Raw genomic sequence first — 20220 nt, forward strand, 5'->3', positions numbered from 1 at the left:
GAATCAGAATAATCCCCATTTATTTTTGTAAACTGATTTATTTCAAGTGCATTTTCTTTTATTGTGATCTTGCTTAGAAAGTTTAAACGGCCAGTTGTATCGATTGTAATTAGGTATGATCTTGTCATTAAGCAGTTGAAAGAAAAAACGAGCATGAATTTGGTGGGGGGTCACATGTAAATTGTAATGATGGTTAGCACGAGGCACACAACCTAAGGCTGGATAAATCACCATTACATAATCAACTCTTTTCAATAAGAAATACTATTATTCCTCCCAACTAAACGTAGGCTTGAGGTCTAGAATTCGCAGACGAAAGCAACATGGTTTAAATAATCCCATGTTGTAAAAAAAAAAGAATTATATTGCCCCTAACTAAACTTTATAGAGTATCGTAGAGTGGCCAATGATCGAACAAAATGCCAATATCACCTTCCAAGTTCTTACCAAACTAATGGAAACTTAAAACTTTGTATAAGTCATGAAGACTTTCGGCTAAAACATTAGAATTAAATCAGGTGGATTTATACTTCGTCATATATCTTCTCGGCTAATTAAGTCGCTTAGTCATATAAACTTCCAAGGAAAATCTACCAACTGTGAAATTTAAAGGTTATAAAACTCTAATTTGATGAAATAGAGGGCGTCACCAAAACCGGCTGACCAATAGTAGTAACAAAAGTTAGTGTATGATCCCCAATACTCAAATGTACTTTTAAGGCTCAACTTATTCTTCATCAGTTTGAGTTAGATCTATGATTTATCTTTAACTTGGTTAGAGTATAATACTATTTAAGAGATACTTTAACTTGGTTAGAGTATAATACTATGATTTATCTTTAACTTGATTAGGAGTATAATACTATTTGAGAGATAGAAATGGAATATTTTTTTTAAAAAGGTTAACCTCCTATCCTACTCACCTTATAGGCCTTCATGATGCTTATAATCATTGCCTCTTTCAATGATTAAAAGCTCTTTTGATTCCGAGCTTTTGCACATCATCGATATCATCACTCACTCGCTTCTCCTACTTATAAATTCACGTTCAAGAACTTGAAAAATCAGAAACTTAAATTTGAAGACTAAGTCAAATCCGAAACCAAAGAAAAAAGAAAAGAAGAAGGTAAAAAAAAAACATGGTAAGAAGAAACGCAGTCCATGCCATTTCAAGTCTTCCTTCGAGGGTCTGGTGGCCACAGCAAAGGAGGAAAGGAAAACGAGCCGTGGTGCGGTTAGGCAACCGAAGAAGAGGGTTCTTGGTTGGATCACCGAGGATAGTGGTGCAGAGATGGAGGGCGAACATCGTAGGAAAGCCAATGAAGTTAATGAGAAATATCATTTTGGGGATAATCTCAAACGGTGGAAACGTCAAGATCTTGAATGCTTATCTTTGGTCTTTACCACTTTTACGTCCTCAGTTGTTTCCACTATGTTGATTTTGTAACTTGTGAAAATGTAATATTTATCTTATTCTTATTATTTTTGTGTGTGTGTGTGAATCTCCAAATAATCGGCTTTATATAATAGAAGTCTTCTTTATTTTTTCTAGCTTCTTCTTTAAAGAATTCAAGTTTTATGAAAAAAAAACAACTAATTTTTGAATTATTTTGTCTCTCTGTGTGTCATTGATTACTGCAAACTACAAATTGCAAACTATTTATGCTAATTAGATGCCTGAATTATTAACTCTAACATGATTACAATTTTTTTTCTAATTTTTTTAATTAAATAAATTATCATATTTAGTTTACTAATTTACCAATTATTTTATTCGTCAGAAAGTAATAATTTACAGAAATTTGTAATTAAGAATTTTTGTATGACAATAAGAAAAAATCGTATAAAATTATTTAAAAGATAATAAAATAAATAAAAATTGGAGAGATTTGGGTTTTATTATATCCTAAAAAGTCTCATAAGAAACCTTTATCGTCCGTCTCTTATTATCTCTTCGGTTCACAAGAGGCGGAAGAACGGAGATGGCCACCATCACACCACTCGCTCTCCGCTCTCCGGTTCTGCTACCTCCTTCATCTGCTTCAAACCCTACCAAATTCCATGGCTTCACTAAACGACCACCACCATCCCGTCTCTTCTTCCCCCTTAAACCCTTCCCATCTCTCTCCATCCAAAACCCTAAAAAATCCATCCGAATCGCCGCATCCGTTTCCCCGATAACACCAATCTTCCCGGCTACGAAACCAACGAATCGTTCACCCACACTAACCGGATCAACCCAGCCATCGACACTAACCGGGTCAACCCGGTCTCTCGCTACTCTCGCGGCTTTGACAATCGCTGTAACCAAAGTCTTAGCTCAGAGACTCGCTCCTGTACTCACAGCAGGATTACGATTCTCACTCAGTACCGCCGGACCAGTCTTCTTCGCGTCGCTTAGAGATCGTCCTCCGGGGTATTTGAACACTCCGCTTACGGTGGTTGCGGTGGGGATAAAGAAGTGGTTAGATATTTACAGTGGGGTTTTGATGGTTAGGGTTTTGCTCAGTTGGTTTCCTAATATCCCGTGGGAAAGACAGCCTTTGTCTGCTATTAGAGATCTCTGTGATCCTTACTTGAATCTGTTTAGGAACATTATTCCTCCTATCTTCGATACGCTTGATGTTAGTCCTTTGCTTGCTTTCTCTGTTCTCGGTATACTTGGATCGATTGTTCATGGCAGCACTTGAATAAGAGAGAAATTGGAATTGAAAAAGAAATCGAAGATCAGTAGCAGATTGGAGGAGCTAATGCTTTTGGTTTTTGAAACATTGATTACTAGGAAATATCAACAGTGAGAGTTATGAGCTTTGTCGTTTTTTTTTTTTTGTTTTGCTGTTTCGAATTTGATTTTGAATAATGAGATTTTGGGTTTTGTGGAGTTATAATTGTTGATGGGTTCGTTCTCTTGCATCTGCTCAAATTGTTCATATTGGTTAAAGAACCACAAAGTTTAAGGACAGTGGGGAGAATTAGACATGCTAGGTTGTGTGTCTGAGCTTTTATAAGATTTTCGATATCTAGTTGGATAGGTAGTAGAATTCATCATTTGTATCTGATCCAGATGAAGATGATGATAGGTTTGGGAAGTTTATGGGGGTCTCTGGAAGAGAGACTAGTAGGCGCATAAAGTTTAAGGTGTTTGGAGATGATAAGTCCAGTATTTGCGTGTAGACCTTGTCCTTAATAACCTTGGAAACTCATGACATTTTTGATAGTATTGATCAGATATCTCGAACTCGAACAATGTTGCTACTTCTTCGTTGGTTAATAAAATATGTAGATTTTTTAAGAGTGGGATAGAACTGTATAGAGTATAGAGTCTTGTTGTTTAGGCAAAAGCAAGTTCCATCTATATTCACAATGATAAGAGTGGCATTTGCTTGGATTTGGCTGTAAAGGTAAGAAGACAACAATCTGTAAATGTATCACATCACACATGAAAGCTGAACTTCGATCCAACCATTATTGGATCTTTTAGAAATAATATTGTGATTTCCAATTTAAAAGTTTCAAGGAAAGAAAGTAACAAGAAGATATCTAATTGGACAACACCATTTGCCAGTTCAATTCTTTTTAGTTAATCTATAATCTTACAAAATCAAACTCGATGAACATGATCAAATTCTCCCTCAAATGATCCGAGAGATTAGGTTCAATTTCGGTTTTGTGACAGATTACCGGTTCATAACCCAAAATATTACCGGTTTAGGAACCAGCTCTGATAGACTGATGATTGATATAGGTCGTTTAGACTTTTGAGCTTTCAAGTCTTAATAGTTAATACTGTATACTGAAACACTAGCCGCCGGAAAACCGCCATGAACTTTGTCGTCAGACGACTGGGCGCCGTTTTGCCGTCGCTACATCACAGCGGCGTTTCCCAGATCCGACTCTTCAGAACAGAGACAGGTCAGCTGAGACGGCGAAACAAGTTGCCTTCTCTTCCGTTTAAGAAGAAGGAAGAGAAATCCGAATGGTGGATCGTCGACGGAGAGATGCACGAGATAGGCGATCACGTCCCTCCTCGTGAGCGATTCACAATCCCTAGAGACAACATCCCGAATAAACGCCGTAAGCAGCTCCGTGAGCAGTTCATGCGCCGCACTCGCCTTGTCCTTAAAGAAGCTGTGAGTTCCTTTTTTAAACAAAGTTTCGATTTTTACATTCTTCGCCGCTTGAGCAGATTGAATTTGATGCCATCGTAGCTCTTGATTGTTCTGTGCTGTAGTGTCAATTGGAAAAACTATTGTCTTTAATCTAATATTGCTGCCATTTCAAAATGATAGGAACATGAGCCATGGTGCAAAAAGTATATGGAACTATATAATGAGCTTAGAGAGAACTGGGAGAGGCTTTATTGGGATGAAGGATATTCAAAGAAAATTGCGACTGATCATGCTAATTATGAGTCTGCTGAAGAAGATGATGAAGATTTTAATCCTTACAGGTATCTTATCTATGTTAATCCACTTGACCATGTTCTTATAATGGTGTTTATTTAGGTGTGTGGATGGATGGTTATGTGATTGGTTTATCTCCTTGTTCATTGCAGGAACAGGCGGTCGTACACCGATCAAGCAAAGGTAACAACTTTAATGATGTTGTTTTTTCTAAGTGAATGAATATATACGAGCCTGTGTAGATTTTGAGATCTTGTTGCGTGCTTCCTTCTTTTGTTCTCTTTAAAATTTGAGTCTTGAGTTTTGTGAGAATCTGAAAATGGAAGCAGGAGCAAGGGTTTAATAGAAGTACACAAGGTGATAACTGGGAGAAAGTCAATCAGATCAGAGACAAATTTGAGTTTGATAGAGAAAGGAGAATGAGAGATAAAGGTGAGTTTTCCTCACCGATGGATTGTACATTGTTCATACTGTTTCCTTAATTTTTTTATTGCATGAGCAAAAATAGAGTTTGTAATATGATCTGATAAATTTCCTTGGGGGGTATTGGATAGCTACAGTTGAGGCATCACTGTGCTCTGTTTCGTTGAATAGTAAGTCTGATGTATATGTCAGAGAGTTGGGAAACTGCTTAAAACATAGTATCATTTGCGAATTGAAATGAGGATATAATATATATACAATAGAGCACAAGAGATGAAATTAGATGAATGTCGCTATGCTAATTGTCTACCATCTTGACATGCTAATTGTGCCGAGTATCTTAGCTGTATATCTTCAGCATTCTGCTTACCATAAGTATCTCAGCTGTCTTGAACAATCTTTCTTGTTGCAGCCTTTGCACCAATGAATGCAGCACCGGCCTCTGAAGTCTCTAAGGACTTGAATTGGAATGCACAAAGAAGGCCCTTTGATGCTGAGAGATACACAAGAGATTGAATACGTTAACATCACATGAGAGCAAGTAGATGGAAATGGAGCTTGGCATTGATTTTCTACTCTATTTATTAGATATCCATGTGAGCATAAGTTATCATTACTTTGCACAAGTAAGTATTCAGTTATAAGATGACGTAGCGCTGGTCTTATGTATTCCAGATTATTGTCTCTCCTTGGTAGTCCGATGTGTAATCCATGTAATGAAACGTAGAAGGACCTGTGTAAACCTTAAATCCGGCGCTGAAATTGTGTGTACGTGTTTAGATCCCCGTTGGGTGCTTTAACGTGGGGACTTCTCACGGCCACTAGCAATAAACTGTTGCATTCTCCAAACAGTGATGTGCAGTTTCAGTTGTGCAAAGACAGCGTGTGGTACAAGATGAGCTTACATCACAACTTCATTATTCAGCTGACGGTTGGAACAACTTAATTAGCAATCCTCCTAATCCAAACCCTTTGCTTGAATGAAGATTGACCATATCCCTCCACTGTTGAAAGTTTCAAACGCAATGTGCTAAACGGAGCTGCTGATGGTATACAAGGCACTAGCTGAATCAAAGCCGACAAAAATGTTCGACCCACATGGGTGTCCCAGAGTCTCTCTCACCAGACCTGATTGGACAATAACCATAAGTAGCATCACTGTAAAAACCTGAAACCTTTTCATTACAATCATCTCTTTTTAGTTTTGACAATATGTCTTAAAAAGGCGAGGCTCATAAATCATAATACAACTTGTACACACATATATATAATAGTAGTTTACGAGAGCGCAAAGGAGAATGATCGCATGCGTAACCTAATGCAGTTGGATTAGATGGATCATGATACAGTATTTGGGGTTTTGTTTGTAGACTCACATTTTCTATACGATTAGTTTAATCCAATACATTTTCTATACGATTAGTTTAATCCAATTTTTTACTTGCTTATTCATAACAAGCAATTAACGTCTTGTTTTATTCATAATCCCAAATTTAATGTGAACAAGAGAATGGTTCATATTAATCGCTTGATGAAGAAGGAACCCTAGAAGACATATAACATTGAAGACCCAAACTGTCAAACTTAACACCGAACAAGTACAAATGATAACATTGAACATTTTTTTAAAAAAAATATTCAAAGCAGATATGATAAAAGTAGAGTGCTAGTTAAAAAAAAAAAAAAATAGAAAAAAAATTGGAAAGAACACACATGTGTATAGACGTGTGTACGTGTGCAAGAAGAGGAGAGAGGGATGTCATTTCAAATGACTCATTTGATTGTGCAACTGTAGCAACAGGGTTACTTTGGTAATTACAATATAAAATACAGCTAATATAAGCTTTTAATGGTTAGTGTAGCTATGGAGTGAGTTATAGATTTTTTTTTGGTTATTGCTGCCAAATTGCCTTAGATATACATATACTCGGCTGTGAAGAAGCCAGCTTCAAAATTACTATTAGGATGATACAATGTTCCCGCTGATTCGACATATGCTATGAGTGAGATGAGTTGCTTTTGTCCGGATTCCAACACCTGGTAGTTTATTCAATTCAACAAATTACTATCAGGGTTGTACCTCCGATTTCACTCATATTCTCCTTCGATTTTGTCTCCAAATATGAAAAATAATTTTTAAAAATAAAATTCAATTTTAAAATAAAATAAAAACTTGAGTAAAAGTTGTGATTTTTTTAAAAAAGTTAAAGTTGTGAAAATTTGAATAAAAGTTGTAAAATAAATCCTTTAAAACCTATGAAAAAGAACTACAACTTGTTACCACCACCACCGATCGACATAACACTGCTTCTAGAGGAATCTCAAATCCAGTTAATACAGACTGGATTTGCCCAAATTCAGCCTGGAGATCTCCATCTCTTGATGGATCCTAACTACCGTGAACAAGCCCTCGGAAGGCCTCCAAGAGAAGGCGCATCGTTCTGGTTGAATCATCACAACGGTGAGCGAGTGAACAATGGTGGTGATTTTCATAAAACTATAACAAATATATACCTTTTCTTTTTAAAATTCATTTTTATTTTGTATTTTCAAAGGTGGGGGGTTTTAGTTTTTTTTGGTATATAATTTTCTTGTATTTTTTTGTCATATAACTTTTTGTTGTTATATTTTGTTTTTGTAAACTATACAAATCATATATCTTTTATATTTATTTATCAAAAATACATAAAATCAAAAAAGTTATTATTTTTAGAAAAAAATAAAAATAAAAATTCTAAATATTTTTTCTGGTCAATGCCGGTAATCGAGTTTACTTTGGCGCAACATCAATATATTCTCGGTTTGGGGGTTATCATGCCGTTACCATCATGTCTTTGGATGTTGTCGATGGGCATATCATTGCTACTTGCAGGCTGAGCAATGGACGTGAAGTTGGTATGGGAGGATATGTTCAGTGGCGAATCCAAGACAATATTTGGTACGAGGCACTTAAGTAATATAGTTAATAAATATATTTTTTTGTTTATGTTAAAGTATATATTTTGCATTTTTGAATATATTCTAATGTATGAACTATGAAGTGCAAAAAATGAGCTAAACTTTTTGAAAGTATTGTTTATATTGGTTTATGATTATACTTAATTAGATACATACTTAATTTATTAATTAGGAAATACACAATTACAAACTTATAATTCATTATAAAATATAAATATCTGTAATATATTTAAAATCATTTATCTTATCATATCACACAAATTTAAAACCTAAAATAATAAATTAACTATAAAGAGATAATATTTTTTAATAGTTTATAACATATATTTTTAAAAATTAAGATATATGTCTACTTTGTAATAAAAGAAATGTGATTAAAGTGAAAATATAAATAATTGCATATAGTTTTATTTGAGAAAAAATGGAATAAGAAAATGCCATAGGTAAACAAAAACCTCCAACAAATATAAAACTGACCAAAAAAAAAACAAAAATATAAATAAGAAGTGCTAATTGAGAATTGAACTCAGGACCTAATACTTTCTATTGGGAACAATTACCAACTGAGCTAAAAATTCTAATGAGGAAATGTTAATAGCAGAACTTTAAAAAGGAGTATAGGACACGTGCCCCACCCTTTATGATGTAGATCCGCCCCAGGCTGTCTGTGTATTAGGAACCGTCGCTCGTGCCTCACCAAAATGCCGTGATCCCTAAGTTACCAGGCCATGATGCCTCTTCTAGGTAAATTCAGATGACGAAGGAGTTCTCACAGATGGATATGTATCAAGTCTTTTTACTTAAACCGTTTATTGATCTGAGACTGTTTTCAATTCACCTGTTGAGCAGACAACACCAGCTTTACCAGTTCTTGAGCTATTTTTACATTCAGATGACGGAGGAGTTCTCACAGATGCATCCAGGGATCTCTCATATCTCTCTGATGGTGCAAATGATAGAATACAAACTGTTCTCGACTCTGGTGTCATCCCTCGCCTTGTTCTGCTCTTAGCGTAAGTATACTACTTCTTTCAGCAACCGATTACATATTCTTTTTGAATGAACCAATTACATATTTAATATGTGTTTTCTTTAGTCATCCGTCTCCTTTAGTTCTGGTTCCAGCTCTCCGTACCATTGGTAATATTGTTACCGGAGATGATATGCAGACCCAAGTACTAACACCATCCCTAATTGTCTACCTTATTTGTTATACGAAATGTCTCGTAATAGGGTTTGGTGTTTACTCATCTCTGTTATCGCCATAACAGACAGTTATAAGTAGTCATGCGCTTCCTGGTCTGTTAAACATATTTAGCAACACATACGAGAAGAGCAAACTTGCTGGGCTATCTCTAACATTACAGCTGGGAACACAAGTCAAATTCAAGTGAGTTACTTAGCATATGATTGATGACGCAGGTGGTTTGGAGAAGATTGAGCACTAACCTATTCGTTTGTCAGTTGTCACTCACGCTAATGGAGATAATCATCATACCTTTCAGGTCACCTAGAATTCTAATGGAGATAATCATCATACCTGCCATGGGATTTGGACATGGTGTGTTCTTAGAGTTCTAGGTGGCCTGAAAGGTATGATGATTATTTCCATTAGCGTGATTGACAAACCAAGAGGTCTTTTGAAAACTAACCTTGGGATTCAACATGGCAACTTATCGGCGAACTTCTTCTATAGCTTTAATCTATGTTTGACTGAAACTCAACCTCCGGTCTATGCATGTTGAGGTGTTTTAACCATAAAAACCAAGCTTATTAAGAAAGAATCATTCCGTTGGATTATATAAAAGCGAATCATCATAGTTGAGTGTTCAACCATAAAGCAAGGTTCATATTTATTCACATATAAAACAGATTCTTGTACTTCCTCCACAGGCAGTAGTTACAACTTACAAAACCGAAATCATGTGTAAATCAAACTCATTAATGGCATTTGAACAAAACCAAAAAGTAGATCATAAGTATATGTCTAGAGTACTAAACTACTCCACAGAGACAGAGCTTCAACACGTTGCTTGGATTTTTTTAGTATCTGCTTTCGTCTTGTTTGTGTCCCATATTGAGGTAAGCTTCACTTTACATCAGTCTCGTGAGCCAATTAAAATAATTACCTTGATATCAAACATATCATTGTGAAGCATTTCCAAAAATACGGATAGCAAAGAGAATACTTTCTTCAGTTTATATACGTGTCAATATTTGCTTCCATAAATTGGAACAAAAAGAATATTATAATAAAACTCTATTATACATCTATTATTTCTTTTTTATAATAGATGTTGCTATTTTTTTCATTATATATTTCGATGAACTCTATTTTTTCTTTTATAAATAAAGGTAAACTATTTTATTTGCAAAGTAGTCCTTTTAATCTTTTAAAAGATTTTACAATTAAAATTAGACTTTAATTTTTTATTTTAATTTATTAATTTTATAAAATAAATTTCAGAGCACGATTCTTAATATAGTTAACCTCAGTACAATTCTAAATACAAATTTTGTCATTAGAATACATAAAATCATCTAGTATATTAACCTTACTAAATTTCTAAATATAAATTTTTGTTATCAAAGTAATTTTAATTTATATGTTAGGTTTATATTGGATTCCATGTATTTTCTACTCGATCTATATTAGAAGGCCCTCTTACAAAAAAGAAAGAAAGAAAGTTATCAACATACATAAAACGAAAATAATCAAAAATCTAAAGTTCTAACTTTTAATATATATAAAAACTATCAATACAAATTTGTTATCATATAAAAAAGAAATGAGAATAAATTAACAAAAATAAGCAATATATAAGTAAAACATATACAAAGTATAAGCAAATATAAAAAATTAACAAATATTGGTAAGTGAAATTTGAGTTTTGAAGGATTAATAGTTACCAACTTTAAAAAAGAATTATTGTATTTGAGTAGTTCAAAATAAATAAAATAAGTATTTTTAAGAACTAATAATAGAAAAATTTAGAAGGTTTAGTATAAATATTTATTCTAAAATATTGAGATTACCATTTACAAAAGATAATTTATATAAATTATTATAAATAATAAATTTTATTTTTGTATGATGTGATGCTCTTTATAATAATAAATGCTTAATTTAAATAAAAATAATAGTTTTATGAAAGTGTTACAAAATTTAGAGTAAATAGGTTAGTTTGCAATTTTTATAAATAAAAAGTGTAAAATTGTCTGAAAAATAGTATATATTTGAAATATCCTTTTTAAAGAAAAAATAGAAAAATACATTAAAACAAAACTTACATTTATTATATAAAATAGGAAAAACCATTGGAGATGGTCTAAAAAAAATAGTAATCCTCATCCGCTATTTAGTAGCTTATTTCAGCCTTGACAAATTAATAGTAATAGAAAGTGGTAACGCCTTAATTTTTATGAGGGATCATACTTTTCATTAGAAATCCTCTTATAACTCCTTATATAAATATTGTAAATCGATTAGTATGACACACATGATTTTGCTTGCTGCACACTGTTGGAAGAGGAACTCCTCGCTGTCTTCATTTTTTGGAAAACCTACAATTTGTTATTTAATAGATTTCTGATTTTATCCCAAGAATTTTTGTTTTCAGAACTATTATCAGACTTGATTTTATTATTAGCTTAGATGAAAGTGAAATTGAAAAAAAAACTAGTTGAGAAGGCCCAACAAAAGCCGAAAAATGAATTTACGTAATAAAAAAGAAAAATGTATATATACTAGATTTTTACCATGGATACGACCGCAAAGTATCCACATATTTGTTGTGGCAGTACATCAAAATCTAAACTGATACCTGTTCCCGGACTTTCTCACTGGCAGAGCTAAGAAGCCTGACGAATGAAGGGAAAAAATCCAGTACTGGTGATCTAATTATGAATCTACCTACCTAGATCTGGAATGGATACGACCGCAAAGTATCCACATATTTGCTATCGATTTCACAAATATATGGTTAACTTTAATAATAGAGATTCATTTTAAATATGAGTCAGATAAATTATTCAGTTATTTTTTTTGTGTTTAGTAGATTTTTGAAGTGTTTACCATCTATTGACATATCGCCAAAGTATGTGCTTTGATTTTTGATCATACTCTGATTCCTTTTCTGAGCTACCAAACTATCTCAAGTGATCGCAGTTTTAAATTTGAATAGAGAGATCTGTGAGAAGAGAAAAGACTGGCAGGCGCATGAGATTTAAGGTGTTTGGAGATGATAAGTCGAGTATGTGCTAGTCAAGTACATTTGCGTGTAGCTTGACCTTGTCCTTTTTCACCATGAGAACTCATGGAAAAATACTGAATTTATGATTACTTTATAGTTCAATGTACATTCAAAACTGAATTTTCTGATTACTTTTTTTAAACAAAATATATACTCCGTAATGTTTTTGAATCTCGATTTTGGGATTGATATGAGGTCTCCTTTTGTTACACTAAGAAATCATCAAAACCATTTATACATTATAAAATGCAAACTCCTTAAATGTGCGCAAATCTTGCTTTTATTTAAGTACAAAAGGAACAACTAATGTAAAAACACAAGTACGGCTAAAGGAAGAAACAACACTTGACGACAAAATTAACATCAGAAACATATTTTTTAAGAGAAGCTTTTTCCTTTGTCAAAAAATTGCTTCTACTTTAACACCTCACCTGCATATAGTATCTTTTGTTAATCAAACATCACTCGATACTCACCTGCCTGACTAAAACTAAAAAACTTATGAAAGATGTGACTTTCTAGTAAAATAGCTCCAAAAAAATTGACAAGGAGAGACAGAAAATATAATTACATGGAGGGAAATTGGCAGAACACTTTCCAGGTAAATGGAGAGCTAGGGTCCGGTCAACGCCAACGATGGGTGGTCCCTTGGCAAGAACACATAGGCAAGGTTGACCAAGTGTCTTGATGGCAGCGCAACATAGCTCGTTCGGACGCAATGTGCTAAACGGAGCAACTGATGGTCTACAAGGCACTAGCTGAATCAAAGCCGACAAAAATGTTCGACCACATGGGTGTCCCAGAGTCTCTCTCACCAGACCTGATTGGACAAAAACCATAAGTAGCATCACTGTAAAAACCTGAAACCTTTTCATTACAATCATCTCTTTTTAGTTTTGACAATATGTCTTAAAAAGGCGAGGCTCATAAATCATATACAACTTGTACATATATATAGTAGTAGTATAAGAGAGCGCAAAGGAGAATGATCGCATGTGTAACCTAATGGAGTTGGATTAGATGGATCATGATATTTGGGGTTTGTTTGTTAGTAAATCCACATTTTCTATGCGATTAGTTGAAAAAAAAATTACTTCATATTCATAACAAGTAATTGACGTCTTGTCTCACTTTTCACCTTTTCCTTTTTAAACAGAAGAAAGACAAAATGTCAAAGTCTAAAACTTTTAATTAATATACGCTTCTCAATCTTATACAGTAGTAGAAAATGTCAAATTCTGATTAGAATATTGTATTCACAAGTTGATATTATTCTATGCAATTAGTCTCACTTTTCACTTATTTCATACGTATTAGCAGAGTTTAATATGTTTATTGTTAAATCCAATTTATAGGAAAATTGAGTTATACATAAAAAGATGGATGGATGTAATACTTGTGTAACGTATAACCTATTAATTTTTATGCTTGAAGAATTGTCAAAATTCTACGAAACAAATGATACACTCTAGCTAGTATATGCACATCCAAGTTATTTTTATATGACATTTATTCGGCTAAATACAGGAATTATGTTTTATTTATATCTGTGCTTACATGACAAAGAACAAAACAGAACAAATGACAAAACTCAAAAATAAACAATAATACAATAATAAACATTCATCACCTCAATATTATCATCACTTGAACCAAATCTTAGCCATTCAATCAACATCTTTTTTTCCAAACATTGTTGTTGTTTCCTTCTGACTTCCGGTCACAAACTCTCTCGGGTTCTGTCCTCTCGCGCAATCAGAGAAAAGCAATGCAGTAACAACACTGGAATGGGGGAGAGGAAAAAGAATGATGATGAGATCTGAGAATTTGAATCATGCCTAAGATTTTGAGATCAAAAACAACAGTAACATGTATCTTCAAGAATTTGATGAGATCATCTATCTTTCTCTCTGGTAGTAGTATAACAACAACAGTTCTTAAACTCCGACTAAACAATGTCTCTCCCAAGAGACTCATCTATATGATACAATGGCAACATAGACGACTGAACCTGCAAGTACCATAAAAAAAAAAACACAATCAGTTTCACTTTTCCATTATATCCAATCAAATCTAATCAATGCAACACTGTAAAAAAACCATCTTTACTAGTTTACGAATGAGAATCTTCTCATGTGTAAACTGAATCTGTCGCAATTCAAGCAATTGCAATACTTAATCCTACAGCTAAATACCATACACTCGTATCTACAAATCCATACAAGAAGAGACAGACAAAGTCTCAAGATTTCATACCTTGTCATCATTACGAACAGCAACACAATCTCTAGGTGTCTCAAACAAAGCCAAAGAGTATTGCTTGCGAACAACACCAACATCAAAGAATATGAGACCAGAGCTAGGCACGTCAACACGGATTCCTTTAACCGGAAACCACAAGAACAGCTCCTGCGCCTTGATTCCGGATAAATCCGAGATTTGAGCGTAACCTATCGTACCGGAGATACTCGCGTTGTAATGCAGCTCGGTCTCGTACTTAGCCTGACATGACTGATTCAAATAAACAGAGAAGCGTCCCGTTTCGCCATTAACGCTAAACCCTTTTACTCCTTTCGGAAATATCCCTAGAGGCAATCCGTTCGCTAGAAGGATCTCGTCTATAGACTCGTTCTCTGCGATCACGGCGGAGATCGAGATCCCGGCGGCGATAACGAGACAAAACAGAGCGATTTGGATGATACGAAGCATAGTGTCTGGCGGGATGGTTTTGTTTCGTCTCGTCTCGTCAGATCTCGTTGCTGGGCTGCTGCGAAGAAGTTGGATTAATGGGTTTAAGCAAGGAGGAAGAAGAAGAAGAAGACGACATTTTTATGACAGCTTGAAACAGAGTGGATCAAAATTATTGAAGGCGGAATTTGGAATGGGGGAGAGCAGTGATCCTCTGTTTCTCAGGCCATGGGTGGAAATAACCAATGAATGAGTGCCACGTACCCGCCAATTTTAGTTTAATGTGTGGGGTGGTTTTGGTTAAGCCATGTTCTATAACACTTAACTGAGTTATTGTAAAAAGTAGGTGGACCGGACCACATGGGATCATATAAGAGAGAGAGAGAGGCATGGGGTTTATTAGAGTTGGATCGAGAGATACGCAAGTTAATATAAGATGAGAGAGCCTACACGGCGCACAAGTTGAACCAAAGCCGACAAATTTGTACGACCACATGGCTGTCCCATCTGACTCGGACCAAAACCACTGTAAGAAACCTGAGATTCTTTTTTTCATTACTATTTATCTTTTTTTTTTTTTTTTTGCTATGTTAATAATTATTAGTAGGCGAATAACGAGAATGATTGCATGAGTTTGATTAGATAGATCGTGGAACTTAGGCATATTGTTTGTAGGGTCACAGTTTCTATGCAATTAGTAGAATATCTGGATCCGGAAAATTTAATAAAATAGATCACTCTAGTCTCGTTTTATCTTTTAACATATCAAGTCATGTCTCATCGAGACTGGAGTTAATGGTCTGGTGGCTTTAGTTCATCCATGTTATTCTTACCTGTCTGACTAGGTTCGAGAATATGTAATGTGTGTAACCATGCACTAGAAGACGAAAAGAAAAAACTAAAAAAAAAAAAATCTCACAATCTTAAAAACCAAATACCAGTCTTTTAATATTTAAGCACTTGGACAAAGTTTGAAAGACTCTCCTGAGTGGCCATATTTTGGCATTACTGTTTCATTGATCTACTGAAATCTTTAGGACAGCGACTTCCGAAGCCAACTGGAGACAGACTTCCACTTCAGGCCAGGTCTTTTAGAATGACGACGAAATCCTATAATTGCCCACAGTTGGTTGATTGATTTGACTGTAAAACTTAGATTTCATTTTACCAAAAATAAAGCAGGCCAGATATCCGGCGGTGAAAAGGAAATGATTGCAAATCGCCAATTTTCAATTTTCTATGACATTGAATTTGGCTAAATAAATATATAAGGATTTTTATTATATTTTTGTTTAGAGACACATGACACAAAAATACAACACAAACCAAAACCATTCATTCATCACCTCACAAGTAATCATCACTTGAACTAAATCTGAGGCCATCTCTTTGAGCATCTTTTCAAAAACCACAGGATTCTCTCCTCTGGTTTCAGTCCCCGGTGCAATCTAAGAATGAAACACAGAAAAACAAAACTGGGAATGGGGAGGGAAAGAATGAAAGAAATTTTGCCTAAGATTTGAGACCAAAAACAGTTGTTGTAAGTATCTTCAAGAATTTGATGAGAGCATCATCTAATCTTCCTTTTCTCTCTCTGGTATTTGGTATAACAACAAATTCCTCATACTTGTGCTAAATAACGTTTCTCCCAAGATTTTGATCTACTTGATACAATGGCAACATAAGTGACTGAACCTGCATAAAAAAACCCATTAAGCACAACACATTAGCTCATTCTATCCATTATATAACACCCTTTCCAAAACCTTCACCGATCATAAAACTCAACCAGTTTGCAAGAATGGAGAGAAGTGACACTTAAAAAAAGGAACCATTCATAATTGTAATGATAACTCTCAGATTCACATGTCCAACAGTTTGACTGACCAATAAAAAAAACTCGCAACCAAGTCAAGAATGGGAGAAAATGACTCTGGAAAAGAGAATCTCAAAAGCTTCAGATTAGGATGAATGAGATAAGCCAAACAAACTTTTTCAAAAAAAGGATTCTCCTTTGAAGACGATATCATTGTCTTTATTCACCCTAACCACTAAACACACAACTAAGCAAATTCGAATGATCTCAATTCAAGCAATAACATATGATTCAATCCGAAAACATAAAAGTCTCATGATTTGTCCATACCTTGTTAACAGCAACACAATCTCTAGGTGTCTCAAACAAAGACAAAGAGTACTGCTTGCGAACGACACCAACGTCAAAGTAAATAAGACCAGAGCTCGGGACGTCGACTCGGATTCCTTTAACAGGAAACCACAAGAAAAGCTCCTGCGCCGAGATTCCCAATAAATCCGAGATTTGAGACGAACCAATCGTCCCGTTGATATTGGCGTCGTAATGCAGCTCAGACTCGTATTTAGCGTCGCACGAATGATCCAAAGAAACCGAGAAGCGTCCCGTTGCGGCGTCGTAGTTGTGTTCCCTGACTCCTTTCGGGAATATCCCCTGCGGCAAACCATTCGCCTGGAGGATATCGTATATAGTCTCTTTCTCTGAGATCGCCGTAGAGATCGAGATCCCGGCGACGGCGAGAACGAGACAAAGAAGAAGAAACGCGATTTGAACAATACGAATCATTTGATCAGCCGCCTTTGTCCCAACGCCGAATTCAGATCTCTCTCTCTCTATCTCTCGCGCAAGGCTCGTTAATAGGAAATTGAATAAATGGGTTTAAGCAATGAAGAAGAAGAAGAAGAAGAAGAAGAAGACGACATTTCTGGTGACAGCTTGAAACAGAGTGGATCGTAAATTTTTATCAAAATTATTGAAGGCGGAATTTTGGAATGGGTGCAGTAATCTTCTGCTTCTCATTCCATACATGGAACTAACCACTGAATGATTGCCACGTGCCTTGTAACCACCCTATTTTTTTTAAGGTAGTTTTCGTTTTAACGCCTTGGTTCTATAATTTCTAAAACGCGTTATTGGAATAAGTAGGTAGGTGGATCGGACCGGACCGGACCGTATCACATGGGAAACAGAGTGGATCTGGCCGGAGATGCGGCTATCTGAATGTAAATAGTAATACTCCTTACTAAAATAGAGCTTTTGTGTCTTGAATGCCTCATCATCAATATAAACACATTGTGAAATCAATCTTTATTTCTCAAGGCTATTGACTCATCGTCCTAAAAAGGTGGTTTCTTTCAACTCATGGACATATGTACTATGCTGACTGAATGACCATTCTTCTTATTAATTCGCCAATGATTAATGGCGGATATGACCGTATTGCACGTTTCTTTTGTGATATATACAGTTGTTAGAGATAGGTTGTTTGAATTGGTTGCACTCTACACTAGAAAACCATTTCGTGTTCAACCGTTCTTCAATTTATAGTTAACGATAAAATGCAAAGTATCACGTGGTCATTGTTGAGATAAGTTACGCAACTTGAACCGGGTTCGACCGAGTGGTCCAATTTCATTTTATTTCCCTTGAATTATTGGGCTTGTAACAATGTTTGGGCTTATAAAGAAGCCCACTACAAATTAGCGTTCACCCCACACACGACTTTTCCGGTTTCCGGTATCGTAATCGAAAGCTACCTTAACACACAAAACTCTCCGACCAAAAATTGGGGAACGACGATGGCGACGACTCTCCAGAAACTCTCCTCTCAAATCAACCGCCTCTCTCCATTCGTCAGATCCCTAACCGTCCGCACCTCCGCAACATCTGCTCCTTCTCCGTCATCGGGATCTAAGAAAGTCTCAGACCGAATCGTCAAGCTTTCTGCGATCGATCCAGATGGTTACAAGAAAGATATCATTGGTCTCTCTGGCCAGACTCTCCTCCGTGCGCTCACTCACACTGGTCTGATCGATCCGGCGTCGCATCGATTAGACGACATCGAGGCTTGCTCTGCTGAATGCGAGGTTCAGATCGCTGAGGAATGGCTCGAGAAGCTCCCTCCGCGTTCCTACGACGAGGAGTATGTGCTGAAGCGTAGCTCGAGATCCCGTGTTTTGAACAAACACTCTCGTCTTGGTTGCCAAGTTGTGTTAACCCAGGAGCTTCAAGGTATGGTCGTCGCTGTCCCTGAAGCTAAGCCTTGGGATATTCCGTAAGTTTTTGCTCTTAAGTCTCTCATAAGTGTCGTTGGTGGTTTCGTTCTCAAATTGGCTAATAAGTTCGCGTTGGTACTCTGCAGATAACTTCATTTGAATCTGTAATCTTGCTTTCCTTATTTGAAATTTTTGTAATGTGGTAAAGAACTTGTTTGTTTAAACGATCATCCCTGCTTTTAGTATGGGTTGCTGCTTTGCAAATTGAATGTTGTTGCTTTCTTGATTTCAGTTCTTGCTCTCTAAAGTGATCTTGCTCTATTGCTTCTTAACCGTTTTAGAGTCTAGCGAACATATGAGAGATTAGAGACTATGGTGTTGTATATGAAGGAGTGAACACATTATGTCGAATTGTGATTACTTTGTGTTGGTCTCTCTAGCTCAATTTGCCAAGAGCTTTAGGCATAGAGAAAGATAAAGAGCATATACATTGATGTGCTTTCGGAGAACAGGAATGAGATTCTTATTGCAAAAGGCCATCTTTTCTATACGGGTTTAGTTGTCGAAGGTGGCTTTAGTTAGAAGCATTGATGGACCATTCTCATAACTATTTCTGTATCATTGGTGAGGCTGAGATAACATTATATGGACTCTTTAGCTTGTTAATCATAGATTCTGCTTCTAAGGATAGGAATAGGGTAGACTGACTCTGGCATCTTCATACCATTGGTTTGGTAGATTTGATTCGAGCCTTGCAAGCTCTGTTTGTAGAATGTATATTCTTGTTCGGGTTTAGTGTGGAAGAGTGAATCAATAGTACCATTGAGGATACACTGGTTAGATGTTATTTTATACGGGTGTTCCAAAACGCAGATTAGATGCCTTGCGATTAATTTTCTAATTCGTATGCGTTTTCCCAAAATCCGAAACCAAAGCAAACTGAAGAATCGAATGCTCAGATGTACTTCTAAATAAATGTTATAAGGTCAATACAATATACCATAATTAAAATCTTTGTTTGTGAAGTCTTGTAGTAGGTAAAAGAGTGTTAGACCATCAATCTGTGAAGAAGTGATTAAGACCTTGACTAGTATAAAACGCAATCTCTTTTTATTTATTTTATCACTGTTCAAGTTGTCTCTTCTATTTTCGAAACATCAGTACATCACGATGTTCAAATTGACAAAAAAAGGTGTATGGAACATTATCCACCTCCAATAAATGTTACATCTAAGATAGATAATATCAAAATTTGAAAAGAAAGTAAAAAAACATATGCAAAGTGATAAGAATTGGACAAAATTATGTTTCACTATCCTAACCACAAATTGTGAATGTGAAACTTAAAAGATAAAACCTGAAATAACTATCCTAACGGAAAACAACTATTTGATGAAGATGAGGAAATATGAGATAAATGTGTAGATTCCGTGTGTATCTCTATAGATAGACTTACGTTTTTGTGT

General features: G+C 35.4%; 6 protein-coding genes across 7 annotated transcripts; 3 read left to right on the forward strand and 3 right to left on the reverse strand.

Moving 5' to 3' along the window:
• Nucleotides 1-961: 961 nt before the first annotated feature.
• LOC104744929 (uncharacterized) lies at nucleotides 962-1551 on the forward strand. The gene has a single exon (XM_010466061.2). It carries the CDS (start codon nucleotides 1140-1142, stop codon nucleotides 1437-1439), a length of 300 nt encoding a protein of 99 aa, XP_010464363.1. The 5' UTR covers nucleotides 962-1139; the 3' UTR covers nucleotides 1440-1551.
• Nucleotides 1552-1894: 343 nt separating this feature from the next.
• LOC104744930 (ylmG homolog protein 1-1, chloroplastic) lies at nucleotides 1895-2881 on the forward strand. Its single transcript, XM_010466062.3, has one exon. The coding sequence runs from the start codon at nucleotides 1983-1985 to the stop codon at nucleotides 2688-2690; it is 708 nt and encodes a 235-aa protein (XP_010464364.1). The 5' UTR covers nucleotides 1895-1982; the 3' UTR covers nucleotides 2691-2881.
• Nucleotides 2882-3535: 654 nt separating this feature from the next.
• Nucleotides 3536-5675, forward strand: LOC104744932 (uncharacterized). 2 transcript variants are annotated; one of them, XM_010466064.3, is made up of 5 exons: nucleotides 3536-4130; nucleotides 4290-4450; nucleotides 4556-4586; nucleotides 4733-4835; nucleotides 5239-5675. In XM_010466064.3, the coding sequence occupies exons 1-5, from the start codon at nucleotides 3822-3824 to the stop codon at nucleotides 5340-5342; spliced, it is 708 nt and encodes a 235-aa protein (XP_010464366.1). In that variant the 5' UTR covers nucleotides 3536-3821; the 3' UTR covers nucleotides 5343-5675. The 2 variants fall into 2 exon arrangements, with proteins under 2 accessions (XP_010464366.1, XP_010464365.1); XM_010466063.3 differs by having other exon boundaries at nucleotides 3621-4130; nucleotides 4730-4835.
• Nucleotides 5676-12200: 6525 nt separating this feature from the next.
• Nucleotides 12201-12972, reverse strand: LOC104744933 (non-specific lipid-transfer protein 3-like). The gene is made up of 2 exons (XM_010466065.3): nucleotides 12609-12972; nucleotides 12201-12468 (listed from the first exon to the last, which is right to left on the reverse strand). Exons 1-2 carry the CDS (start codon nucleotides 12919-12921, stop codon nucleotides 12452-12454), a joined length of 330 nt encoding a protein of 109 aa, XP_010464367.1. The 5' UTR covers nucleotides 12922-12972; the 3' UTR covers nucleotides 12201-12451.
• A 573-nt stretch (nucleotides 12973-13545) lies between these two features.
• Nucleotides 13546-15158, reverse strand: LOC104744934 (uncharacterized). Its single transcript, XM_010466066.3, has 2 exons — nucleotides 14294-15158; nucleotides 13546-14048 (listed from the first exon to the last, which is right to left on the reverse strand). Exons 1-2 carry the CDS (start codon nucleotides 14744-14746, stop codon nucleotides 13986-13988), a joined length of 516 nt encoding a protein of 171 aa, XP_010464368.1. The 5' UTR covers nucleotides 14747-15158; the 3' UTR covers nucleotides 13546-13985.
• Nucleotides 15159-15975: 817 nt separating this feature from the next.
• LOC104744935 (uncharacterized) lies at nucleotides 15976-17851 on the reverse strand. Its single transcript, XM_010466068.3, has 2 exons — nucleotides 16872-17851; nucleotides 15976-16420 (listed from the first exon to the last, which is right to left on the reverse strand). Exons 1-2 carry the CDS (start codon nucleotides 17322-17324, stop codon nucleotides 16358-16360), a joined length of 516 nt encoding a protein of 171 aa, XP_010464370.1. The 5' UTR covers nucleotides 17325-17851; the 3' UTR covers nucleotides 15976-16357.
• Between the last annotated feature and the right edge of the window lie 2369 nt (nucleotides 17852-20220).

The sequence above is a fragment of the Camelina sativa genome, chromosome 15 (assembly GCF_030686135.1).
Source record: "Camelina sativa cultivar CO46 ecotype springtype chromosome 15, ASM3068613v1".
Classification (NCBI taxonomy): domain Eukaryota; kingdom Viridiplantae; phylum Streptophyta; class Magnoliopsida; order Brassicales; family Brassicaceae; genus Camelina; species Camelina sativa.